Source organism: Loxodonta africana, chromosome 26 (genome assembly GCF_030014295.1).
Source record: "Loxodonta africana isolate mLoxAfr1 chromosome 26, mLoxAfr1.hap2, whole genome shotgun sequence".
NCBI classification, from domain to species: Eukaryota; Metazoa; Chordata; class Mammalia; order Proboscidea; family Elephantidae; genus Loxodonta; species Loxodonta africana.
The window spans coordinates 1,738,089-1,765,652 of NC_087367.1; the positions used below are offsets into that span (position 1 = coordinate 1,738,089).

The 27,564-nt window shown below is 48.3% G+C and overlaps 1 protein-coding gene across 22 annotated transcripts in view; it reads left to right on the plus strand.

Annotated features, from left to right (window-relative positions):
• The window catches only part of BCL11A (BCL11 transcription factor A), a 107,241-nt gene that overhangs the window by 54,760 nt on the left and 24,917 nt on the right, over positions 1-27,564 (plus strand). The window contains exons 1-2 of one of the 22 annotated variants that reach the window (XM_064277020.1): positions 5,781-11,934; positions 14,121-14,287. The exons of 17 other annotated variants lie outside the window; for them this stretch is intronic. In XM_064277020.1, the coding sequence (XP_064133090.1) occupies positions 14,254-14,287 (34 nt within the window). In that variant the 5' untranslated portion in view covers positions 5,781-11,934; positions 14,121-14,253. Of the gene's footprint in view, positions 1-5,780; positions 11,935-12,244; positions 26,284-27,564 lie in introns of those variants that run through there. 4 more of the 22 variants (XM_064277018.1, XM_064277021.1, XM_064277022.1 and 1 more) reach the window with 4 other exon arrangements.

The window sequence follows — 27,564 nt, forward strand, 5'->3', positions numbered from 1 at the left end:
AACTGTAAACACATCAGCCTACTTTAAGGGACCTGATATCCAATTGTTGCTTTGTTAAGTGTCTGTGCAAGTATTTATATAATTCGGATAGTTTCGGGTTACGTTATTACAACGCGCGCAGCTGCCAGATTTCCAGGGTTCTGGTGGTAAAGATTTTCTATGGAGCTAGGGATACTTTTGGTCTGGTCTTTCCTCTTTGAAGCCCTGTTAGCCTGAGATCCCACCTAATTCCACCCATGTTGTGTAGAAAGAAAGCATAACATTGCCTGTTCCATTATTCGCTGATAAAATAATTAGATAAGAGGCCATCTGGAAGACAAGGAGCCAGAGGCCGTATAACCTCTCTGAGTGCATCTCCCCTCTCTCCCTTCTTCAACTTCTATTTGCAATGAGCACATCGCCGTAATTGAGAAAGCAATGTAGTATTTGCGAAAGGCCTTTATCTCTTGTCACTCAGGTGAGCACCTGGATGAGAGCTTGTAAACCAGGTAAACCATTTGGGAGTGAAGGACACTGACATGTTTACTTAGATCCTTCAAGGTAGAGCATCTAGACTGTGACCTCCTTGAGGCCAAGGAATGAAGCTCATTTGATTGTGTTCTCCCAGACATGCTGGGGACCAATGAATGAAAGTGGCTGCCATTGAATATCAAGCAGAAAGAATATAGCGTAAATAAGTGCAAAATTGGATATTTATCAAGAACTTTCCAGAAACAGGTGTTGTTTGGAAGGTGTTGCTGAGGAAGCTCATTGGGAGGGGCTCACGTGGTGGACACCTCTGTTGCGGATACAGTCCCAGAGAGTTGGGCCAAGCAGCCACAGTTTTTCCCGTTTTACAGACAGGTGAGAATGCGCAGACCAGGAAGTGCTGGCAAGCCCACCCAACTAGGTTACTGAGTCCCACTGTCTGCCGAGCTCCTGCTCTGTCCTGGGTGCTTTGCCAACACTATTTTAATCAGGTCCCACAGCAGTAGGCAGTGTTATGTGTTATGCACATTTTTCTGATGAAGAAACAACCATGGAGGGATTGAATAGTGGTTCCGGGTGGCATAGCCAGGAAGTGGCGGTAGGTGAAGGTTTGGGCTCATCAGTCTAACTCTTGGGAGCCTGAGCTGTTGTCCACCCCACTGAACTGCCAAGGCTTGAACCCATGTGCCCCGACTCTGAGCTCTGGGTTTGGTAGCCAAGGCCATCAGCCTTACACACCTTGGCTGCTGGCAGGCTGCTCTCTAGAGGTGGCAGCTGCCAGCCTGGACTTGGTCCTGGGGGTGGGAGGTGTGGGATGCCTTGTTTATCCCCTAAGTATACCTACCTTGTCCATTCCGTTCTCCCCCCATCTTTTTCAGGACCTCACCTGCCTTCCTACCAGAGGCTCTTGGGTAGGGTGCCTGCTCTGAGGTGCATTCTTGTTGGGATTCTTGCTCTGGCCAGGCCATGGCCCTCCTCACCCTCCCCCGAAGGCATGTCTGTCAGCTCACAGGGTGTGGTTCATCTGGGCAGAGGAGTCAGAGGCAACTCAGCCTGAGGGAACTGGTCCCAGGGAACCCTTCCTGCCCCTTTGTCCTCCCCACCCAGCTGGACTTGGGGAGTTTCACTCTCAGGACCGCCTCTCCATCTCGCAGCCCCTCTGCTGCCCAGGATCTACCCCGGGCCTTCCTGGGCCTCTGGGTTTTCCATCTAGGGCAGAGAAGCAGGACTTGGGGAGCCCAGCCCTCAGTGCTCAGGGCACGGCCCTGACATGTAGTTGCCCTGGCAAGCAGCCTCAGGCAGGCTTGGGCAGAGGACAGAGGGAGGAGGAGCGAGGGGAGCCGCAGCAGACCAGACAAGAGACAAAAGCCCTCCAGAGTAAACAGGCCAGCAGAGAGGTGGGTTCCTGGCTGGAGGGCTGGCCCTGGCCGGCCTGGCCTGGGAGGAGTCGGCTTGGCTCCTGCTCTGTGAGGCTCCAAGTCCTGTTCTGCTTGAGGCTTGCCAGATGCCGGAGCTGCCTTGGGGCAGCGGACACAGGGCCTTAAAGCCTGGTGCTTGTGGCTGGGAGGAGGAGAGGGAGAGAACCAAACAGCTTCAGACTGTGTCCCCTTGCCCTCCACACACTGTCTCACCGGAGTTGCATCCCCCTGCCCCCCTACCCTGCCCTGCTCCCTGCAGCCTCCCTGCTCAAGGCTGAGCAGTTCTCTTCACTGTCCTCTACCCCTTTGGTCCTGGGGTGTTGTGTTGTTCCTGTGGCTCACTGACACCTGCACCTGGGCAGGTGGAGGGCGGTCAGTGCTGTCCCTTAGCCAGCCCTGGCTTGTGGCAAACATTGTCCGAGAAGGCAGGACTTTGAAGGAGCCTAGGCTCCAGAACAGGTACACCTGAGTCCCTTCACCTGCTGACTGGGTGGCCTTGGATGAGCCGTTCAGCCGCCTTGAGCATCAGGCTCCTTGTCTGTAAAATGGGGCTAATTAGCTTTCATGCCCCCTGGAAAGACATGTTCTGATGGACTCTCAGTCAGAGAACTTACAGAAGGTATGGCTTCTCCCAGGGCAGTGAGGCACACTGGCGTTTCCCCTTCAGCCTCAACCACTGGGAGGGAGGTGTATGCTGGGGATCAGGGTGTCTGGGCACTGGACAGCCCACTGCAGGGCAGGTTGACTCACCTGGCCCAGCTCACCTGTCTGGGCCTGCCTACCTGGCCCTCCCAGGCTGTGCGGCCAGACTTTGTTCTCCACCTTGTTGGCTTGGGCCCCAGAGATGAGAGAAGATGATGGCAGCCTAGAATCCTGAGTTCTAGGGGACGTGTCATAGGGCCATCTCCCAGAAAAGGAACAGATAAATGGGGTATAGCTGTAGCATTCTTCCCTTTGTGGAGAGAGTCAGAGGAAGGGAAAATACCCACCTTCTTCCTGTTCTGGTAGAGAAATGCAGCTTCCAGATGAGATGGACAGTCATATGGACTTCATCAAGGTTTATGGTGATTTCAGTATATATAAGGTACATACATATTAGCACATGAATCCAAGAGGCTTCCTTAGCAACAAAGCCCCAGTCTCCTCTGTGAATCAGCAGCCTGGCAAACAATGGGGTGGGTCGGGGATGACCTTGGACCTGACAGGGCCCCAGCTGTCTCACTGGCCCCTGGCCTTTTCCACTCTCATTTGCCTGCTTCCCTCTCTTTCCGGATCATACGTGCTGGTTGGCAGAGGTATCAGTCAGATCGCCCTTGACCAGTTCTGTTCAGTACACCCTATTTGCTGTTAAAATTCGAAAAAGGAATGCAGGTACCAGTGGTGGCTGTATTATGCATGTCCCAGGCCGCTTCTAGGAAGGGAAGTGGGCATGGGGCAGCCCAGTGCCTTAAGGTGCCTTCCTGGTACCAGGGGGATGAGGCAACACGTGGAGGCTGTGACCTCTCCCCCCGCAGCCTCGTGGGGACCACTAAGTCCAGCCCAGCCTGGGTGTGCATCTTGTGCACTTGGTCGGCACTGATAGTGGTCACTGGCAGGGAGGAACCCTCCTCAGAGCCCACAGCTGTATGTCCTGTGGGCTCTCCCTGGGCCTGTGCCCAGCCAGCAATGTCCAGAGCCTCTGCCGCCAGGCCCTGCTGTTTATCACTCGGGCATTATCTCTGCTCACCACCTCTGCACCCCAGGTCATGGTGTGCCCTTGAAGAACCACACACCCATTGTACGCAGAGGTTCTTCTGCTCAGAGACTGACCTGATTCTACCCCCAGGGACTTTGACTCACTCCACCCTGCTCAGTGCAAAGCCCTTCCGCAAGGCTCTCCAGCAGCTGCCCCATGGGTCCCCTGTCACTCAGCCCTAGAGACCTCTTGGCTTTTGTGTACAGCAAGTCTTTTATGGAGGCCCTTGGCTGATGAGTTATGAATCAGGCGGCCACTCATGTCCCGCAGAGGAAGCTTGGTATCCTTTAGGACAATGCATAGGACCTTTAGATCATTGTTCCATCCCTCAAAGGCAGTGGAAAGGTAGAGGTGAGGCAGAAGAGGCCATGGAGTCCTTTGGGGAAATGTGTGCTGGTGGTAAGGGAAAGGAGGAGGAGGGGATTAATTTTGAAGGCCCTCAGAGGAAGTAAAGGTTGTTAAATTGCTCTGTAAACTGCAAAGTGCCATCCAGTGGAAGCTATTATTATTATTATCACCATAATGGTCGTCATCATCACCATTATAGGATGTGACAATGAGGTAGGTGGTGACTGGTGAGCACTGAGCCAGCTTCCAGCTGACTCCTGACTTCTGAGGCCATGGATTTGTTACCTGGAACGTTCCAGTTCAGTTCAAGAGCTCTTTGAAATACCCCTGGTCTGCTAAGTTGAGGTTTCTATGAGTTGGAATCGACTCAACAGCAACTGGTTTGGACTAAGTTGAGAGCTAGTTTCTCGGGACTGACTTACAGACAACTTCTGTATCCTTGAATATGAATTGTCCATATTCTGAAAAATGGAAATTTATCCAACATACCAATTAAAAGATGATGTTTCATTTTACAAACATAAAAATTTTTCCCACTGTATGGGAAAGTATCCACAGTGGGATTCCTGTCAATGGGATGTTTCTCTAGGTCATTAAGTGCTTACAGGTCGGTAACTACTCACTCCAAGGAGGACTTTGAGAGGGAAAAGGAAGGCTGCGAGGAAGTAGGCTCACAGCCCCCTAGCTTAGGGGTTGTTAAAGAGAATTAGAGTAGTTGACCAACAGGTATCTGCTGAACACGTCCTGTGAGCCCTTCACTGTGAGCATCCTTCCCTCCCACAGGGTACAACCCCTTTAGAATCAAGACATAGCACGAAGTAATACAAAACGGAAACCAAGTGCTAAAGTGTGTTCATGCTCTTATGGTTGTCAACCGGAAAATGGGCTCTGCTTTACAGAAATTCAGTTTACAAGCAGCTTTTCAGGTATGGTACTATTGTATAAAGTGAGGGAGATTTGGGAAAGGAGGAGCTGGCTAAGAGTCCTCTTGGGAGTGCACCAAGAGAGCTCACGATGGAACCCAGGGGGCGAAATGCTGCCAGTTGAGTGTCCTGGAATTTAAGTCTGCAGGATCAGGGTTTGCACTCCAGCAATGGCCAGGCCCCTGCTGGCTGCTGAGAGAGAGACGTGGGTGAGGAGAGAGGGTGTAGAAGACAAGAAAGGTGTACCCCATCAGACTTTTCCAGAAGGGGTAACTTGGCTCATATCCATTTCTCAAACCTGCAGCTTGTAAATGTGTGTATTGTGGTTCCATTTTATAGGGCATTGTTGTTTTTCCAGCTTCCAGGGACCCTCTCTGGTCCTAGCATTCTGGGATGTGTGAGCAAGTCCATGGTTGAATCCGTTTCCTTCATACATAGCTTTCTGTCATCTCCCACTTTTTAGCCTAAAAGCCTTCCTCATAGATTAAGGGTTCACATACGAGGGTCTGTGCCCTTTCTCTTTGATTTGTTTCTGGCAGTCTTTCCCAAATCTGCAGTATATTTCTTAGATATTTAAAAAAATATTCTAAGAAGAATGAAAACATCCTTGTCATTTAGAGCCTTTTGGAGAAGTGAGGGTAGATTTCTTCTCCATATTAGGGTTTAAGATGACTCTGGGGGCAGCATCATTTAGAGAGCCTGGAGCTTCAGGTTTGTCCTACGTGTGCCTTCTCTGCCCCAGGTTCCCAAGGTGGCACGTGGTGGAGGTGGTGATGGTGGTGGTGGTGGTGATGGTGGTGGAGGCGGTGGTGGTGATGGTGGTGATGTGGTGGTGGTGGTGATGTGACGGTGGTGGTGATGTGACAGTGGTGGTGATGTGACGGTGGTGGTGATGTGGTAGAGGTGGTGATGTGACGGTGGTGGTGATGCGACGGTGGTGGTGATGTGACGGTGGTGGTGATGTGGTAGAGGTGGTGATGTGACGGTGGTGGAGGCGGTGGTGGTGATGGTGGTGATGTGATAGTGGTGGTGGTGGTGGTGGAGGCGGTGGTGGTGATGGTGGTGATGTGATGGTGGTGGAGGCGGTGGTGGTGATGTGATGGTGGTGATGTGATGGTGGTGGAGGCGGTGGTGGTGATGGTGGTGATGTGGTGGTGGTGATGTGATGGTGGTGGTGATGTGACGGTGGTGGTGATGTGACGGTGGTGGTGATGTGACGGTGGTGGTGATGTGACGGTGGTGGTGATGTGACGGTGGTGGTGATGTGGTAGAGGTGGTGATGTGACGGTGGTGGTGATGTGACGGTGGTGGTGATGTGACGGTGGTGGTGATGTGGTAGAGGTGGTGATGTGACGGTGGTGGTGATGTGACGGTGGTGGTGATGTGACGGTGGTGGTGATGTGGTAGAGGTGGTGATGTGACGGTGGTGGTGATGTGACGGTGGTGGTGATGTGGTAGAGGTGGTGATGTGATGGTGGTGGTGATGTGGTAGTGGTGGTGATGTGGTAGAGGTGGTGCTGGTCGTGATGGTGGTGATGGTGGTGCTGGTCATGATGGTGGTGGTGATGTGATAGTGGTGGTGATGTGGTGGAGGTGGTGATGGTGGTGATGGCCTGGTGGCAGTGATGGTGGTGGAGGAATGTGGAATTGCTCATCTCTAAGAAGAAGGGAACTAGGTTGCCAAACACCTTTTTATGCCTATGTGAAGGCCCAGAGTCCCTTTCAGACATTTGACTTTCAAACTGTAGGGATCACATCAGACTCTCAAACCGCAGGGATCACAGCAGCTCTGCTGTATGCCCAACAAATGCATCATAATGTCTGCATCCCAACCCACAAAGTGACCTGGCTATCCCCACTGACTGAACTGAATTCCTTCTAGAGGGTAAGGGTCTGCTCTGAGTCACCGATGGACCCCACATGCCGTCCTTGTGAGAAAGAAAGAAGCTAGGCAGGACTTGAAAATTATTGAGTTTGATACAGCTGAAGAGAAACCCAGGTCTGGGTCTATGCCCAGGGGTGCGTAAGTACGAGAAGGTAGCCGATGCTGGTGCAGTCCCAGTGGCTAATAACATTTGCCAGAGACGAGATATGGCATCTACTCTTAGATACAAGCACGAGGATCAACACAACCTTTAAAAGTTAGCCAAGTTCAAGCTAACAGTTGCTTTTATCAAAGGCCCCAAGGAAGGGCTTGGCCTCTGATTGGGGTGGGTGGAAGAAGAGTGGTAGATCTCAGGACTGTGGCTGTTTGCTCAGGTGGCCTCTTACAGAAGGTATCTTGCAAGTGGAGAATTCAGTTTTATTTCTCAATGGGAATATTATGACTTGTATGTCACACCAGGTAGACTAGACCATCTGGTGATCTAGTCTCCTGTGTGTACTGTCCCCACCCTGTTACTACCCATCCATCCTTTATCTGTCTCTCCATCCATCCTTCCATCACACAATGGCACCTGTCTGGTACCAGCTACTGTGCTAGAATCTGCATTCCCAGTTGGCCCCCATCTCCCTGCCTCATGTTATTTTTCTCTGTTCTCTCCCTCTTCCCTTTTCTGCTGACCAAAATTTACTCTTGGGAGAGAGGCTGATAACATCATTTCCACTAACACGTAACTAATAAATATTTTATTTTATAAACACAGAGCACTTACTGTGTTGTAAGCACTTGACAAATATTCACTCATTTAATTTTCATAACAACTCCAGGGAGCAGATACTATTATTATTCCATTTTACAGATAAGTTCATGTTTTATTCCAGCTGAAGGAATAAAGTTTGGTGGTGAAACATCAGGTGTGAGCCAGGAGTTATTTGTTGTCACACAACCAGCCTGTATTTCCCCAAGTCTGGCCTTCTCAGGGGGAGATTAGGTAGATGGAATGAATACCTTTCCTCCCCTGTGATATCCCATCTCAGCTTGCCCTGGGCCATTTCCACTTTCCTTTTCTGGCATCCTCATCTCTACAAAAATGGTGCAAGGTTCATAAAACATTCGGGTACTAGAGATAATCTACTTCAACCTCCTTGTTTACAATGGGGCCAGTAGGGTCCAGAGAGGTGACAGGACCTGGCTATGGTCACTCAGCCAGCTGGTGGCAATGCACAGTGAGAAACCAGCCTCCCAGCTCCCAGCCCCTATCCTATACCACTCACTCAGCACCATCCTCTGCTTCCTCATGTTTCCTCAGTCTGTTTATCTTTAGATGAAGGTCTGTTGCCCCAGAAGACAGAATTTGCACAGGTGTCTTAAATAATGTAGGTGCACCTCAGTCGTGGGCTTTACTTTCTCTTTCACAGTTGTTTATTGCCTGTAGAACTCTCTGTTCTGTTTTCTTCAGCTTCTTCCCTTTGAGCTGTTTTTTTTTGACTATTTAAGATGGCTGCCCCCTCTCTTGGCCACTTCCCCTCCACTCCCCATGTCTTCCCTTACTTTGCTTTTGCTTCTGCTGGAGCCACCACAACTCTAGTTCCCAAGCCCTGGATTCTCTGCAGATCCTTCACCTTCCTGTTCACCCATTGTCCCCCAGCCCTGCCCTTCCCAGCCGAGGAGGGTGAGGGAGAGGGAAGGAAGGGGAATCTTCATTTCCGGCCCTGATTCTCTTGGAGCCCACAAGACTGGGCAGCAGCTGTTCCCCAGGGTGTGGTCTGAGAGACGCCTTGACATGTCTTCCTTCTCCCTGGGGCCTTTTGGCAAATGGAAGTTATCTCCAGCACCCTCAACTGCTGGTCAACTCTACAGCTGTTTCCAACCTAATGGGAGCTCTTAGGATTCTAAGTAACCACCTTTAATAGTTTCCCATGCCTCAGAAGGAACCTCAGTCAAATGAATGTCCAGCATAAGAAGGTTTTCGGACATCTTCCCATCCCTTTCTTGGGGTAGTAGAGAGATATCCTGCTTGGAATAGGGTGACGTTTGGTAGTTGAACCAAACAGGTGGTTGGGATCCAGGCTTTGGAGTTGAGTTCCTGGGAAATGGGGAGCAGAGCAAAGGGAAACGCAGTTGAGGTTCCCTAGACTCTCAAACCCAAAACATTTTCTGTGTTCTCAAAACCTGGATTGCTCTAGGTGTTTATTTAAGTGAAATGAAAACGCATGTCCATGTAAACACATATATACAAATGTTCATAACAGCATTATTCATAATAGTTAAAAAACTAGAACCATTCCAAATGCCTATCAACAGGGGAAGGGATAAACAAATTGTGGTACAGCCGCACAATTGAATACGGTGCCACAGTAAAAAGAACACAATAGTGATACACTCAACAACATGGAGGAATCTCACAATCATTCTGCTAAGTGGGAGAAATTAAACACAAATTGTGTGGTTCCATTAACCTGGAATTCTAGAAGAATCAAAACTATAATGACTGGAAGCAGATTAGAGATTGTCAGGGGTCATGGGACTCGGGGGAAAGGGTTGACTGCAAAGAGGCATGAGGAAGCCTTTCAGGATGACGGAAGTGCTCCATATCTCAAATTTGGTAGATGTTACATGACTGTATACCATTAGCAAAATTCATCAAACTGTACACTTGAAAATGAACAAACTTTATCCTATACAAATTAGGCTTAAATAAAGCTAAAAAACAAACAAAAAACTTGAGTTGGACAAGCATGGAAAGTTGGCTGTCTGTAACCTTTAGCTTTTTGGGTCTTCTCAAGACTGTCATTCCTCTGAGGGGCATGGGTACCAAACCGAACCGAACCGAACCAAACCAAACCAAACCAAACCCAGTGCCGTCGAGTCAATTCCAACTCATAGCGACCCTATAGGACAGAGTAGAGCTGCCCCATAGAGTTTCCAAGGAGGGCCTGGCAGATGTGAACTGCCACCAGGGTTTCTGAGGGGGTCGGGTACCAGTGTACATTTCAGGGGAATCAGGTTGCTCTTTGGATTCTGAGGAGATTTCGTAGAAGTTGGCAATGACTGTGGGAGAGACAGACAGAGACTGAGAGGTGATTATCCATTACGAGCAGAAAGCGTGCATCTGTGCAAGCAATGTATAAACACTTGTGAGTGCATGAGAGAAAGAGAAAGTCTGGGGCGGGGGTGGGGATTTGTTTCATAGAATTCCAGGGGCTTTAAAACAAGGGAGAGGAACCCAAGTCAGCCTTATTCATCAATCAGCCTTCTGGGGTAGAGGTCCCATTGTGTCAGCGCCTCGTGAATTCAGTGGGGCAAGAGTCCTTGTTTTTAATGCCCATTTTCTTCTCTAAGTTGTCGCTCATGCAGTTTCCAAGGTTGTCAGCATAAATGTGACATCTGAACTTAATTCATTTATGTGGCAGACTTGTGTGCAGTACCTTCTCTGACCCTGGCTGAGTGCTAAGTGTTGTGTGGATTTAGGTCCTTAACATGGAAAACCTCCATGAATGTATTGTGTTGGATCCACATGGGCATATGGCCTGACTCCAGGTCTTGGCTGTCAGGGTTACAGTGAGGAGGCACCAGGCCATGTTGATAGAGGCCGTCAGCCCAGCCTGGGGAATTTGCAGATAACATTTCAAATGATAGCTAAGTTAGCTATTGCCTGCCTTATTTTTTCCTAGGACTTCCCTTAACCACACTCAGTAGCAAAGAGGGCCAAGGGTGTCCATGTTTGCTGCTCTCCAGCCTCCGAAGGAGTTGATTATGGCCAACCAGCCCTTTTAGGTGGTACTTAGTTTAGAAAAGCATTAGAAGTATGTCTTGAGGAGTTAGCTTTTTGCATTTAGGATGTATGTGCTTGTGCTGAACCTGACTTCTTTACAGTTGACCATAGTTGAAATACAGCTCTAGAGTTGCACAACCATGAAGCTGGGTTTCACATTTGGAACATGTAAAAGTCGTTATTTCTTGGTAGTTCTGACTGTACGTCTCCATCAGCCTGGCACACACATGCACTTTACTTCTGCTCTTCTCCAGGGTGTTGGGTGGCTGTTTAAACAAGGGTGGATATTAATGCTAATCTCTGGGGAGCATAACATGTTACCACGGCTTGCCTTTTTTTTTATCAGTAAGTTCAAGCAGATATCAGAAGAGAACGGTTCTCGGGTGCCAAGATGGTAAAAGTTACCATTATGAACAGAAATGATATTTAGAAAAGTAACTTTCCTCTTGGGAAAGTAAAGTAGTCATTTTACTACTATTTATTGAGTTTTCAGGATATATGCATAGTCATGCATTGCTTAACATCCATGATGTGTTCTGTGAAATAGGACATTATGTAATTTGGGCATTGTGTCAACTCCATAGTATATACTTAGCAAAGCTGTATGGAATACCTTAATTTCACTTCCAAATCCGTACTTCTCCTTTGCCTCTTGCTGCTGCTATCACTAACACTGGTTTTGCTGTGTTTGGGAGCCATGGTGCACTTCATGGTAATATTTTCGTAAGAAAATTAAACAGAGATATAACACTACAACACTCAAGAGACATGCAGTGCACGAGATTGGACGCTGCTGCCTACGTGCCAAAGTGCACACTGCTTTACTTTTTATTTATAAGTCGGGAAAGCTCACATTAAAATAACAATAGAAAGTACAGTACAGTGCGTACATAAGCCAGTGACATAGGTGCTTATTATGACTATCAAGACATATGTGTCACAGGTTATGTATGTACCGTGTACCATTATACGCCTGGCAGCACAATCGCTTTGTATACGAAGACATGAGATACACATATTGCTTGCGGGAAGCTGTTGTGGCCGCTACATCTGGCTATGTCCGCTATGCCCCATTCTCCAATCAGGATTTCTGACCTCTATCATAACCTTATGGGCCACAGACATAAGTGGAGTCGGACGTTGCCTGAGTGGCCATTATGCAGTGTGTGACTGTGTGTCATGTGTCACATGCTGTACTGGGTACTTTGAAGGAGATAGAAACAAGTAGACGACAGAGTCCTTGCACTTAAGAAGTGTGTTGGGAGGACATGGAATTAAGTAGAGGAATAGAGAGGTAGCCAGCAATGTAAGGACTGGCTGTGGGTCAAAGAGTGGTACGCAGAATGAACCTGGAGGTGAAGAAGGAAGAGATTCTTCATGCCAAGGTGACTTGGTAAACCTTTAGCCGGGCTTTGAAGCATGTGTAGGATTCCAGAAGGCCAGAGAGGAAGAGGAAAAGCCAGAAGGAAAATGAGAATGGGAGGGATTTCGACTTGAGCGGAGTATTTTCAGTGGTGTGTAAAGGGAGTTAAAATTAGAAAAGAAATTGGGGGCTGGATTATGGAGATCTGGAATCGCATCTTAAGGAGGTAGACCACATCCTGTAGACATGGGAGGCTGTTGAAATGTTCTGAGCAGAGGATGAAAGCAGCATTCTAGGAGACAAACTGAGAATTCTGTGCAGGGGGTGGGGTGGGGTGGGGTGGGCTGAGCTGAGCTGTTGAAATTCTTTCTGTAATATTCTCCCCTGTTAACGTATATGTTCTAGAGGATAGAGTCAGTTGATTGTAGAGTTTTGTATTATAAGCAAAACAGAACCAAACCGGGTAGACCAGCACATGGATCTGTATGAACGTAGAGGAACTTTTAAATCTTGGAAGATTTTACTTTCACCCATATTGAGGGTAGGGAGTGGGCAAGAATGCAGTGTGGAAGTAAGTGCCCACCAGATTCCACACTGGCTCCTTGTTCCTCTTCTCCAGTCCATCCATGTTGGGGAAAGTGTTCAGGTCATGGATAGTTTCTCGTGTTGGTATTTATCATTCAGATGGTGTGTGATGAAACAAAGCAGGCACCAAAATTCATATCCTTATGAACTCTCTTTAATGACGTCTTCTTAACTTTGTGGGGCTATTAAGCCAGCCTGATTTTGAACAAACTTTTTTGGATGGGGTAAGAGGAGCATTATAAAGCAGGATAGAGAAGGGGGCCAAGGGACTCAAGGGATAAGCCAGGGAAGCACAGAAAGTCAAGCGAGGAAAGCAGAGATGTTCTAGAATGCTCTAGAGGAGAACTAGCATGTATTAGGATTTGAAATGGTCAGAATATCTCCTCAGCCTCCTTTGCAGTACTTCCTCTTGCAGCGAGAATTTTCTTTTGAGACAAGTGTTGGCCAAGTGTTGGTCGGTCCCTTGGCATGTAGCATAGCTCCTTGTCCTGGACAATAAGAAAACTGCTTTAATGGCCAGGAATAACAGCTTATAGGGGACCTCGTGGCTCTGGGGGAAAAAAAATACAAAAACCTTACAGTGGCAGAAATTAAAAAGTAGAGTAGAACTGGATTCCAAAGGCTTGTGTTACACCTACTCCTCCTCACTTACAGACTGTCTTGGTATCTGGCATTTCGCATTGATGACAATAGTAAAGAATCTACTATCTGACTATTTTGTGCATTAACGGTGTATGTCTGGCAGTAACAAATGCTGAGGTGTGAGGCAAGAGTAACATTAGCTGTGGTAGTTAAGGTTATGTGTCAGCTGATTCTCAGTGGTTTGGCAGTTATGTAATGACATAATTTGGCAGTCATTTAATGATGTAACTTGGCAGGCATGTAATGATGTAATTTGGCAGTTATGTAATGATGTAATCATGCTCCATTTTGTTATCTAGAATGGTCATCCCCCATTCTTGAATAAGGCCGATTTCACATAACAAATTGGCCTTTGGAACCTAACCATGTCCATAAGTGAGGAATGGGTGTGTATGGATTTGGATGTGCTGTGGGCAAACCGATAGGAAGAGAACAGAGTGAGAAATAGTCTAAGTGGCTGCAAGGACCCCGTTGGTGGGTAGGGTAGTGTTGACTGGCTCTCCCAATGTGAATTTAGTTAGGTGTTTCACTTTATCTTCCAGAAACTCCCTAAAGCAAGTTGAGGTCTAAGATGTCCTTCAGAAATCTCTTGGCCATCTATTGTTCTATGACCAACAGCAATTTTTTCTTACTTTCTTTGAAGATAAATTATTTTGGGGTGATGGTGACTTCAGGCTATTTTTGAATCTTTGGCTATTGGCTTGAAATCTTTTTGTTGTTATTTTCACATCAACCAAAGCAAGAAAGTTTCACTGAATCCCCCTGCAGAATATAATAAGTGTTGCCTTTCATCGGGGAAGCAAACTATTTACAGCCGTAACAGGGTTTACAATGAATTGTATAAGTGGTACTGACTTCCATGTCAGCAAAAAATGAAACAAAAACTGATCATAGATGACATTACCTAAATAACAGTACCTACGTGTGTCCTTTCTTTCACATTCGCTGTAATCCTGTTATGCGTTGCCCTGTTACCTCAAGTACTGTCATCTTTAAACGCTGTCAAGTCATAACTGGATTGCTAAGGACAGAGGAGAGGGATCGGTGAGAACACAATGGCGTTTCCCAACACATCACAGAGACCGTCTTCTTCTCCCTCTCCTAGGCTGAGTTCATGGAGAAATCGTCAAGTCGAAATGATGACTCAGGTATCTTTTATAGACTTTGATGAAGCACCCAGATCCACCCTTCATGCTCCGAGAAGGATAGTGACACCCTCTTTAAACAGCCAGTGAAACAAACCCTGCCAGGATAATTTTAATGTCTCTGCATAATGAGAATGGATCATGAGTAATATTATTACTGTGTTTGTAAAACCAAGGTCAAAAGTCACAGCAAAGAGCGGGATCTCTTCAAGAGCTTAATATCTGATTGCTCTTCATAATACTGCCCCAGAGTTGGTGAAGGGTTCCATTCTATAGATGGAAAAACTGAGTCATGAGAACTTTAAAGGCAGGTGTCAGTAGCCAGCGTGGGGGGACATTCATGTTTTGTGTTTGCGCCACCTATCTGTGCCCCACCTCACATATTTAGACAAAATTCTTATCCAGGCATCCCATAAAAGGTTCATAAATTTCCAGTCTTCATCTTTCTGCAGCTTTCTTAGAATGGCTGATGGGAAAATTGCTCCATTAAAATTAAGCCTCTTGCTCTTGACATTCTATTGGTCATAAATAAGCAAGTGGGAAACGGTTACTTTGTACACCCTTGTTAAAGACTGGTTTGGGTGTCAGAGAGTAGGGCTAACTTAAGGGGTGCTGGCTAAGGCTTCTTTTCCATGCATTTTATTATTATTTTTTTTTTTTGCTTTGGATTTTATAACGGTATAATTTAGTTTTTCCTTAATCTGATTCTGTATTCATCTTTTAATATATAATGTTGATTAGTATGTTCTATTATTTATAGCCCTCCAGAAGGATCTCAAGGAAAGATAATCTCCATTTGAGAAGACAATTTCCCGATTTCCATACAGATGATGGAAAAAGTAACTGCCCATTACACAGCTTCTCCCGCTGAGTTTTCTCCTGAAACTCTCAGTGTGTGGCATTGGGGACTCCAGACACCCCAAAGCCACACTGGAGGTGCAGCAGGGGCTGGGCTGCCATTAAGGTGAAGGGACTGGCTAATTGACTTGCAAAATACAGGTTAGGGAGGTTTATGAGATATCAAATTATCTTACTCTTTCTCTATTAAAGGCAAAATATTATACTAAGTAGATCATTACATGGATAAAAGGTTAGGACTTCACACACTTAAGGGTGTAGTGTGGTCTTTCCCCCTCCCACCTTGTGGTGAAGGATCTCCGCTACTAACGGACAACTCACTGTTAATAAAAAAATGGAAGTGTGAAATGTCTGAATAGCTAAGTTATATTTATAAGAGGGGTGTTTGCCTTCAATTTGAATTTCCTGAGTCTTTGTGATTCTGATGGAAAAGCAATTTTTTTAAATTGAGTGTTAATTTGTTTTGTTTACATTTCTGTTAGCAGGGAAAAGGGAGAATACATGAAAGGTGGAGTTAGCAGAGGGCAGGGCAGTGGCCAGGTCGAGGGGCTGAACGACTCCTCTCAGGTAGCTTGTGGGTGGCGTTCACAGGACTTTGGGTGGAAACCGCCCTCAGTGAAGGTGGTGGTCGGCCTGAGATAGTGGGCTGCTTCTGTGTCATGCCGTGATATCTTGGCCAACCGTCTAATGCCATAAAGGTCTTAGTATTTGTTCTTCCTGAAAAAAAGGTCCAGGTCCTTGTTGTTCAGTTGGCTCTTCCATATGTCTGATGACAATCTGCGAATTAATCCATCCTGTTGTCCATTTCTGTGTATTATTTATTTCAAAACCCATGGACCTCATATCCACAACAGTGTTTGTGGTTTGCAAAAAGGGACAATTTCAAGTTTTTCTTGAGCATGATGTAGCTATATTCTTTCAATTTTTAAAGATAGCTAGGTCTTCAGAAATTAAAGTGTGTGTGTGCGCGTAGACATGTTACAGGTTTCTCTGAATTTCTCATATCAGTACATAACTACATACGTGTGCATGAAGTTAACTCTTAGCATTTGGCCACCTCATTCTCTGATTGTGTGTGGAGGTGGGGCAAGGTGGGCTAGGAGAGCTGTGATTGGTGTCTTGATTTGATGTGTGGGAGAGAGAGCCAATCACAAGCCATTCTCTGGAAATAAGCCATGGCCCACCCACAGAGCATTGAGACAGAAGCCCTAGCCAGCACCAGCCTTCCCAGAATGTCTCCAAATTCATTTGAGAATGAAGAAGGGCTCTACTCTTTTTTCACTGTGGTAACATGCATGTAAGGAAGCATTTCAGCCATTTTTGCACGTGCAATTCAGGGGCGTTAATTATGCCCACTGTGTTGTGCAACCATCACACCTTTTTTTTTTTTTCCCTCCAAATTTTTTCATCACCTGTAGTCCTCTATCCTTGACCTGCTGGTAGAACAAAGGTCTTAGAGACCTTAAGTAGACCTGTACACAGACCCCTAAATATACCAAACAAATATTTTTTTGTGCTGGGGGAGGAGAACCAGGGCAGAAGGTTGGAAAAAGAAAGTGGGAGATAGAAACGTTAAAATGTGTGATCTGTTCCCCAGCCCTCTTTTTCAAAAATGGGGGTCAGATCTACCAATATGTATTTCTAGACAAAGCCGTCTAGTTGGCGAAGTGGTATATCTGGGGACCTGGAATTTCTGTGTGACCTTAGGGAAACCCTTGACTGTGGGTCGGGCTCAGCCCATTGATCACAAGGACAATGTTAGTATTTATAGACCATGTTTGACGGTCCCGAGTGAAAGGTAACGTCACTTCTCACCCCAGAATAGTAAGCGTTGTCTCTCATATCTAGGCCGCTGGGACAGTTCCTAGGAACCTGACATTCTTCAGCTTTGTGATGTTGAATGGAGGGTTTTTCTTTTTAAATGAGCTGATTGGTTTTTGCTACTTTCCACATTATCTTCCAGGTCTAGGTTTTTTCTTGTTTGTTTGTTTGTTCTCCTCATGGGCAGCATCTAAAAGATTAGGGGGCCTGAGCTGGCTCAGACCATCCTGTTGTTTTTAGTTAGTTTAAAGGCATGAGGGACTATCCTGAGCCTGGCGTCTGGGAACAGACGACGAGGCCAACAGCAGCAGGGTGCAGTGGAGGTGGAGGCCTGGCCTCTGCTGGGCTTAGGGGTCCACTGTGACTATTGATAATATTCTCCTGGAAGTGTTTGCAGGGGTCATCGTGTTCCACCTTGCCCAGTGGCTGCGACTTTAGTCAATCCTGGGCTTGCATGAGTCCTTCAGTCCATCATGGCACCCCACCACCCCATCCCACTGCGTTTCAGAAGCCAACAACTGCAAGGCCAGATTCCCATCACCTTCTAGCCCTCCTGCGTTTGCTTCTGGGGACCTCAAGGAAGGATCAGGCTGCTTAGGGAATTGGACTTTGGCCTGATGAGACAGACAGCTTTAGGAAATATGGCAGTGAGCAGCAATAGCTTATTCTTCCAGGGCTGTGCCTTGTTGGGGTGATGGTGATGGTGGCATGTGTACAGACAGTTTTTATATTTCCTATTTTGATTTACATACTGGTCTCTTTTGTCCAAGTCCTAAGCAAGTGCCACAGTAGATTTGTTTTTGGCCTGAGCTTGATGACCTTGAGAGCACACCTGTTCATGAACTCCTGGTCATGAGTATGCACACAACCCATAGCGAGCCACTGGGAAACGAGAATTCCTATAATTTCGAGGCCTCACTTTGGGATGGTGATGAGGGCAGGAGACCTTGACCCACATGCATTTTTGCTTGAGTCCTTAACCTTCCCTTCCCTCCTGATCCTTTCTTCTCCTGTGTGAGGTCCCCCTTCTGGTAAAGAAAGCAGGAGCCATGCTGGAGTGCAGACTTGGCCCCAGCCTCACCAGGTGCAGTTGCTGACCAGCACTGGAAAATAGGAAATATTGTTTTAAAAGGAGGGGCAGTTTCTGTTCCACAATCAGTGCTGTCTCAGTAGAAGAGCAGCCTGGTTTATCTTTCAAACCGACTTCCCTTTCTGGTGAGAGCGAGTGGCTTTAGCAGCAGAGCACCCTGAGGGTGAGGGAGGGAAGGTGGGAGAAGGGAGATGCCGGAGAGAGAGGGCCCGAAGGAAGGGAGAGGGGAGAGGTGGACGAAAAGAGGGAAGAGAGGAGGCGAAGAGGGGGTGAGGGGAAGAGAGAGTTGAAATTGGAGCTGGCTGTAGCAGAATGTGAGGACTGATTTCGCCAGGGAGACAGGCCGCCCTGGTCACCTCCTGTGTCACTTCCTGCGAGGTGGCTGTGGTGGTTGAACTCCTGACACCGTCGGAGGCTGGACGACCCTGCCAGCTCCAGGAAGGGCAGTCCAACAATGGTCACGGGCAAAGCATCAAAAGCACAGGCTGTCGATAGTGTCCTGCGTTTGCAGAACGTCTCAGGGCTTCCTCATTAACGGAGAAGCTCTAAATTAGAGGAAAGCTGCTCGACAAGCCCCTCAGATGCGGTGAGTGCCGCGGTGCAGACGGTCATTACATCTGACATGCTTCTGATTTTTAACAGAAGCTGTGAGACTAACCAAGAGCCCGGGTGGTGCAGTGGTTAAAGCGCTCCGCTGCCAACTGAAAGGTCAGAGGTTCAAACCCACTAGTTGCTCCAAGGGGAAAAGATGTGGCAGTCTTCTTCCCTAGAGATTTATATCCTTGGAAACCCTATGGGGCAGTTCTACTCTGTCCTGTAGGGTCACCATGAGTCGGAATCGACATGACGGCAGTGGGTTTGGTTTGGTATGAGACTAACTCACTCATAACGGTTCAGTTTCAAGTGGGGAAAAAAGGCACCAAGAAAAAAAAAAAAAGGAAGAAGAAGAAAGGAAAAGAAGGAAGAATGAACAAGCAACAAGAAGAAAAAGAATAAGCAAGAAAGAGAAATCCCCAGCCTGGTGGTTCGGGCAAACGCTCAGACCCCACCCCCGGGTCCTTGCCTTTGTTGCTAATGGGAGCATTCAGATACATTTTCTGTTTTAGATTTTCCTTACTGTAATCCGCTTCGGCTAATATGCCAGCTCGTGCATTTGATGCTTCCTGGAGACTCGTCTCCGGTAAGTTATCTCTGACCGTTGCAGCTTTCCACAGGGATTGAGTTGTTGAAAACTGTGTCCCATACAGCAATGACTTGAATATTGCAATCAAAAGACATGGTATGGGCAGCAGTGGATTTGGAGTCTACCTTGGACCCAGAAACAGATTGTACCCGGAACTTGCTTTGAGGTCATTTGGGGAGACAGCCCAGGCCCCCCAGCCCTTTCCAGGGCCGTTTGCACCATGCACAGGGGAAGGGAACTTGAATCCCAGTTTGAGGCATTGATTTAAATCAGCTTTCAAGGGCCTCAATGGAGCAGATCATCTGTTTGTCTTCCTTTTTGGGTACCTCTACCCCAAGACCATTTCTCTGCAGGGGATCTACATTAGAGAGGGGGAGGGCTGCAGTCCTTGATTGTGGGCTAGCGTCCTGCAGGCAGCACAGCACCAATGGGGCAACACATAGCAAGTCTTCTCTTGCCCGTTTTGATGCTCCTCAAACTACCCACTCCATCCTTGCAGTTACTCCTGGGACATAAATAATACAATGTATCACGCTGCCCACATCTTCTCAAACACCTCACAACGCCATCCCAGGCTGAAGTGCGGGCTTCCTTGCAGCGCCTTTCTCGGTAAATCAGAGTTTGCACATTTATCAGGGAAAGTTAGATTTAAGCCCCATTCCTCTCATGTTGGAAAGAAGAACATTCATTTCGGTGGGGACTCTGCCAATCAATGATCTTTCCACTTGACTCTGCTATCAATTATTGCTGCGATTATTTGTCTAGCTGGATATTTAAAATGTCATCAGGAAGAGATGATTACATATTCCAGAAAGGAAGGTACTGTATAATCAGATGAACTCAATCCAGTTAAATGTGGTGTTGGACCGACCTCCCCTTCCAAGCAGAATTCTTGAGCTACCTCGGAAGCAGCCGCCTCTGCCCCGGGTTTGGGAACCTGAGCTAACCTTGGGATGCAGCGTGCTCTCGGGGCTGGGTGATACTCCATCTTGGGAAACTTTCCAGGTCTGAAAATGCATGGCTTCTTCAGATACACAAGAAGTGCATTTTGGCTATCGCATTCACTTCATCTGCAGATCTATAAATAAGAAGTCCCTCCAGTTCCTCTGGCTTCCTGTGGATTGAAATGCCAAATCCTGGGTTGTGGCGAAGTTTTCACATGGCCCTGCCCCACTCCCAGTGCCTGGTGCCCGGGAACTCAGCAGCGTCAGTGGAAACTGCGACTGTTTGGAAGCCAAGGAAAAGTGCCAGTTCTCACTTCCCTCCAATTCTGGATATTCTCGGCCCAGCTCCATCCATCAGCCTTCTCCCCACACACCTCCTCCACGCACACCCTCCTTCTGTCCTCTCCGTGAACAAGAAACAGAAATCTGGCTCCAATTTTTTTTTTTTTAATGGGGGGAAAAAAAACCCACAGCCTGAACAAACAACAACAAACTGAACTAAGCTAAATGCTCTAGACAGAATGGTGGTACAGCATTGACTAAGTGTACAGAAATCCCCCATTTAACAAGTCTGAGTCAGGAGACCCTAGATGAGGGAATGTTAGGCTGGGAAACATCAGTCCTCCCACCGTTCTTTGGGCACCAAGATTGGAACTGACCACAGGTTCCAGAGAAGTTCTCTGTATCTGGGTAGGTTTCCGAGTATGAGGATTTTTCCGAGTGTGGTCAGTGGGAGTCAGAATTGACTCCACTGCAGCGGGTATGGGGATGGCTATCGTCAGGGCCTTTCCCAGTTCACTCCCCGGAGAGCTTGCTGGGCTCTTTTTATTCCAGGACACTGTGGTGCTCCAACGGGTATGGGGATGGCTATCGTCAGGGCCTCTCCCAGTTCACTCCCCGGAGAGCTTGCTGGGCTCTTTTTATTCCAGGACACTGTGGTGCTCCAACGGGTATGGGGATGGCTATCGTCAGGGCCTCTCCCAGTTCACTCCCCGGAGAGCTTGCTGGGCTCTTTTTATTCCAGGACACTGTGGTGCTCCAAAGGTTCTCCTACTACAATGGGAAATGTATTGATGGTCTGTTAGAAAACTAATCTCCTGTGCAAGGAGAGAGGGGAAGCCTTGAAAACACAGGAGCCCTGAGTAGTGTGTGCCTGTGTGTGCTGAGTGTACGAGAGAGAGAGAGATATGAGGAAGGGGGCTTATCAAAGAATGATTTTTAAAAGCATCACGTCCCACTGAAATGGAGAAGAAACCCGGTCACCCAGGTGCCTGCAGTGGATGTCACCCTTGTCCCCACTCCTTCATGGGTGTGCTCAAGGACTCCTGTCTTGCCTTGGTTTCCTGCCAAGCTCTGCAGCTCAGAGACCTGGTGGCATCAGTTCCAGTCGAGGTGCTCCAGGTTGGCTGCCCACACTCCCCTCTTGGGGAGCAGAAATTACTTTGACCCTGAAAGCATGGTTATGCCTTGTGGTGGGTGAGGTGTAGCGTGTTAAAACCTCAGATGAGGTGTAAAGGGAGGGCACGGCTTAGCTCTTTGGGGACCACAGCGAGGCTGATTGCTACTGTTCTGTTTTCACTTTTCCTGGGACCCTTGCCCTGATCGTTTCCAGAGTGTAAGTGTTTCTCTCTTCATACCCTCCAATGCGTCCCAAGCAAAGGTGGATGTCTGGCTTTGGGTACAGAGTGTTGGGTGGGAAGGGAAGCTCTCCCAGGTTTGTCTGCTAAACCCAGGGCTGTCAATGTACATTGCAGAATCCTTGCCAGTCATCCTGCTGGAAAGCCCGGACCTCACAGAGCTCACAAAGGCTCTGCGTTCTTTCTTCCCTGGGCTGTGGCCTCCATGGGGCTGTGCCAGGCCCTGTTGCAACTTGGGCGATCGAGGAGGTGTGGGCTGTTGCAGGTGTGCTCCAAGCCTGTGGCGGGGAGGTGGGTGAGGTCATCCAGCCGGCTTTCAACCGGCCTTCCATGGCTAGCTTCCCAGCCCTATTGCTAAGCCCTTTTAATGGAGCAAAACTGTAGGTTCCGTATAGGATTGTTTCAACCGAAGGACTTCACGCTATTCTTTCTGTTGGGGCGGGGAGATGGGGGTGCCGGTGGAGGATGAGCATAGAGGAGAATGTGGGGCTGCTTTAAAAAAACTAAAAAAAAAAAAAAAAAAAAGAGGGAGAGGAGGGTGACCCAGACCAGGTAATTGAGACAAGTCATCAGAAGATTGTGATGAAATTCGACACCCATTGTAACTCCTCTAACAGGTAATTTACTCCGCGTTTGGATGGTGAATTATCAACCCAATTGTCTGTTAACAACCACCGAGTAAATATGCAATCACAGATTGCCGAAATGGTACTGTGAACCCGATGGACCAGCATCCACTCTCAAGGGGCTGCCATCACCGACTGGGTCAAGGCTGATCCGGGTCCTTCTTGGTTGGTGAATCATTTACCCAGGAGAGCCCCAAGACTGCCAGAAGGGAGGGTTTCCCCGTCACTGCGGGCTCCAGGGCAGGGTCCTTCCAGCCAGGTCTTTTACGAGAACTCTCCAGCAAGACGAAAAGTCCACCAGACAGACTTGGTTTCTGAGTATTTGTTGAGGGTCTCTTCTTTGTCCAGAAAGGACGATGTAGTCTTGGTTCTCAGAAGGCTTGAACTTGAGCTAGGGAATCGGCAGTGGTAGGTGCATGAGAACTTGGAGTCCTTGGTCCAGGAGAAGAGTAATAGAGGGCTGGGGGTCCTCTGTACCCCAGCAGAGTCCCACCAGGTGCTTCACGCCCCTGAGCTGAGTGTGAGTGCCCTCGGTACACAGAGGGCAGCCCTCAGCGGGGCCTCTGCCCGCCCGCCCAGGGAAGTCCACAGCCTGCTCCTTGCTGGAGGAGCCGCCAGCTCAGCCAAGAGCCGCAGGCCATAAATGCAAAGTATGATTTAACAAAAGCAGCTTTTGAGTGAGAAAGCGGAGCGGAGTTGTCCCAACCTGTGAACTTAGATTTCGTTCCTCCTCCCCATAAATCAAAAAAGAAAGAAAGAAAACGGTTGGGGGAAGGGAGGGACAGAAGCATTTCATTTTCAGATTTTGTAAGAAAATAAAATCAAATCAAAAGAACCTGTCCCACGCTGATACCTTACGTGCCAGGCTTGAGCCTGAGGCAAATTTTTGTGGCCGTGTAATAAGCCTCTTTAAAATGGTGATAGACCCTTGACTCTTTGCCTTGAGTTACGTTGATAAAAGACGTTTTATTGCGTTAGAGCCGGGGCAGGAGTACAGGACGGTTCTTGCCTGGTCGGCCTCTTTGAAACCACGTCAGCCCTCCTGTCCACACTCCCCACTGCCTGACGGGGCTTCAGCGCCGTGGTGGCGGCGATCTGTGGGCCGGTGACAGCGAGGGCTTTCTACCCAGCCTTCGAAAGTTGAGGCTCTGGGAGCAAGGGGATTTCAGCCTGAGGGGTTTGTTAAGGGAGAGCTGAGTCTGGCACGTTCCTGGTAGACCTGAGAGATCTGGACACTGGTGGCTCCAGGTCAGCCTCGTGTTGGGACTGCCTGGAAAGAGAGTGTAGCTGGGAATGCCGGACCACAAACCTCACTTCCAGGGTGGCCTTAACAGCTGTGACCTCTGTGTGTCAGAGTTGAACTGCTCCACAGGGTTTCCTTGGCTGTACTTTTTTATTCTTGGTGGAGGGAGAAGGTCGCCAGGCCTTTCTTCTGTGGTGCCTCTGGGTGGATTCAAACTACCAACCTCTAGGTTATTTGTACCACCCAGGGACCAAGTGGCCTTATATACATACATACCTGTTGCCACTGAGTCGATTCTGACTCATAGCGACCCTATAGGACAGAGTAGAACTGCACTATAGGGCTTCCAAGGAGTGGCTGGTGGATTTGAACTGCCGACCATTTGATTAGCCACTGTAGCTCTTAACCACTGCACCACCAGGGCTCCAAGTGGCCTTAGAGAGATTCAGAATAACAGATGAGCTTATAATCGCCCCAGTAGTGTGCTGTCCCTCTGGCCCCCCTCCTCCTGGTGCCTGTGGAGAAAGGAAAGGGGGAATGTGGTCCCTTTGCCTAGCGAGGCCAGGTCTCCAAAAGCTGTATTCCCAAGTGGTCAGATCCAGTGAGCAGAAAGAAATTGACTGGTGTGTTCCTGGTGTGAGGAGCTTGGAGGTGTCTAGTAACTCTGGAGGTTGCCTCCATTGAATCAGCAGAATTAGTAAACCTGGCGACAGCCACCTGCACCCACCCTGTGGCTGGATGGGGGCCTCTCTCTGAAATGATTGCAAATTATACCTGTGACTATCTCCTTTTTGTTCACATCACTCTTTCCAGGTTGGTCAGTGATATAAATGAAAGGTTAGAAATAGGGTCAAAAGCCAGGAAAATAACTATGAAGCCAAGAAAATAGGACTCAGATAACTGCGTTTACCTCTCCTTTGCTCTGTGGTACCCTAGTCATAAGGCTTGGGACGGAGGCCGGCTCTTGGCTGCTCCGTGCGTGGGTGGAGGACCGGCTGCTGAGGGACTGAGGAGATGGTAGCAGCTGCCCCCGGGCAGAAGTCAGAGGAGCCCTGGGTGGTCAGAGACCTGTTCCTGAAAGAAGGACTCACGGTCTGGCCTCACAGGGCCAGAACCCTCCTGGGTCCCATCTCACCTCAGGCGAAAGGGCAGCCTACTTTTGTTCTGAAGAAATGTCAGAGCCTGACCTGCTAGACCATTTTCTTTTTAGTTTATAGGGCTTTGAAGCCTTAAATTAGTCCTCATAATTTCTGAACAGTTCTTTGTTAACCGTAGGACATAACAGATTTTAATTCTGGAGAATGGCCGGTGCTGGCTCTAAGAATCTCTTGGCCAAGGTTGTCACAGAGTGTTAGGCTGATGGTGTGTGCATTCCCCACTTCCTCCGATGTACATGTGACACTGTATTGTCCCAGAAAAGCAAGCGATTACCTGTATGTGGTTTTGGGACTAGGGTCCAGACAGTGCTTTCTGCCTTGGCCCACCTTGATGGCTCCTGAGGCGAGTGGAGTGGATGGCAGACATAGTTTGGCCCCCATGGAGGTGGCAGGATTCTGCGCTCACCCCGCTGGTCTGCGACCTTCAGTAGGATACTTCTGAGATCTTCCATGTTCCACTGGGGAGCTGGGAATAATGACACGTCCCACAGGGTTACCGTGAGAAATGTACTTTGGGAAGAATATAAAGCCTCCCCGCAAAGGCCAGGACATACTTCCTTTGGAAGGGCCAGGCTTGAAGGCAGAATTCTCTAATTTAGCCAGTAGTGGGAGTGGCCTGACGGAGCCTTCCTGGGGTGCTGGTTCTTCTGACTGGTCTCCCATTGAAGAGTTGCACCAACTAGTCATGGAGGCAAGACAAGTGAACTCTAGCTCTCTGGGCTCAGTGTTGCCTGGGCCTACTCATACCTACTGACCAAGCCTTTCTCTTTCCTAGTCACGCAGCCTGCCTGCCTCCACCGACTTCCTCCTCCTCAAGGCCCAGCAACACCTGAAAACCTCAGGGGTCTTCTTTCAGGTGTCGAGCTTAGTTTTCTTTAGCTTATTTTGGCATTTTATGGAGGCCCATCAGAATGATGATATAGTGGCATAAATTGCATTTGTTGGGAGATGACAGATAAAAAGACTCAGGGTGGCCTCTTCAGAGTAATTTGGGAGTTGCATGTTCTGCTGGCTTTGATAGACAAGTCCTTCACTCCCTGGCTAGTGTTTATCAGACTTAAAACATTTGTTAAGCGAATGGTCAGTCTCATCAGACCCATCCTGACAGCCCAAAGGCTTTTTCCTCGCCTCAGTGGGAAATGCTCATTCCCGCTCCCCAGGCATCTGGTACTAAACTCATGAGAAATTGAGGTGTTGTTTTTGAGGCTTTCCAGGTACCTGAGACTATGATCCCATTCTTTATTTCTTGGGTGAGGTGGGGAGGGGGGATTGGTGTCTACAGACACTTGTGAGTCTGGACAGTTTGGTTGGACAAACATGTTCAGGGCAGTCTAGTTTTGCTCAGCCCTCCTGCCCACACAGGCCTTGTAGTCGAGTCCCACTTTAGGAGAAGCCCCATAAACACCGAAGTCTCATCAATGGGAACGGATAAATTAGAAGGTGAGTTTTTCACTTTACAGAAAGATTGTTAACTTTTCGAAAAGTTTCTTCACAAAAAACCCACCCAGCGCCATCGAGTCAATTTCAACTCATAGCGACCCTATAGGACGGAGTAGAACTGCCCCATAGAGTTTCCAAGGATCGCCTGGCGGATTCGAACTGCCGACCCTTTGTTTAGCAGCAGTAGCACTTAACCACTACGCCACCAGGGTTTCACAGGGTTCCTTTAAATCCTGAGCTCCCCCCGCTGAACTCAGAGTGTTTGTTTACAGACTGTTAACTGCTTCACCAAGGGGTTGAGGGAAGGAAGAAGCACTTAGAGGTAAAATGCTAGAAGCCCTGCCAATTTTCCCTGAGCTGAAAGGGTGATGAGGCATCTCTGAGATCATGTCAGTCAGCAAGTGTGATTCAGTTTACACACAGCTTTCCAGGAACCCTTCAAATTGGCCCAGAACACCGGGGCCTGGCCTGCATGGTTTGGGGTGACTACGAAGAGGAATCTCACTCTTGTTAGAGTCCTGTGTGTGTGCCATGGCGCAGTGGTTAAGAGCTTGACTGTTAACCAAAAGGTCAGCAGTTCAAACCCACCAGCAGCTCCTTGGAAACCCTATGGGGCAGTTCTACTCTGTCCTGTAGGGTTGCTGTGAATTGAAATCGACTCGATGGCTGCGGGTTTGGTTTTTGATTTTTTTTGTGTGTGCACGGTGGGCAGTGGTTGCTAGGCTCTGGTGTGAGGCTGAGCTTTGCCACTGGCCTTCTGGCGTGGGGCACAGAGACCTGTTTCCTTGACATCTAGCTGGGTTTGTGGGAAGCTTCATTTTGGTTTCCTCTGACCTTCACTCTCGTTGGCTCAGGGCTCAACTAGGTTTCCTCCTTGAAGGTCAGACAGGTGATCTTTACAGGACTGTGCCCAGGAGGTTGAAATCCATCATTAGGCTTGTTCTCCTAGTCTAGGAATTCTCCTGGGGGCTGCACTCAGCCCCCAGTCTTCTGTCGGACCACCTGTCTGTCCTCCAGCTCATGCGACTCATAGCAGCCGCGTGTGTGTCTGAGTAGAACTGTGCTCCGTAGGGCTTTCAGTGGTTGATTTTTCAGAAGCAGCTCAACAGGCCTTTCTTCTGAAGTGCCTGTGGGTGGCCTTGAATCTCCAACCTTTTGGTTAGCAGCTGAGCATGTTAACCATTTACACCACCCAGGGACTCCACACTCTCCTTTTGGTTCTTCCTAATGCCTGCAGGGTAACAAGGGGCACATCGTGGTTAACTTTTAAGATGGCCCATA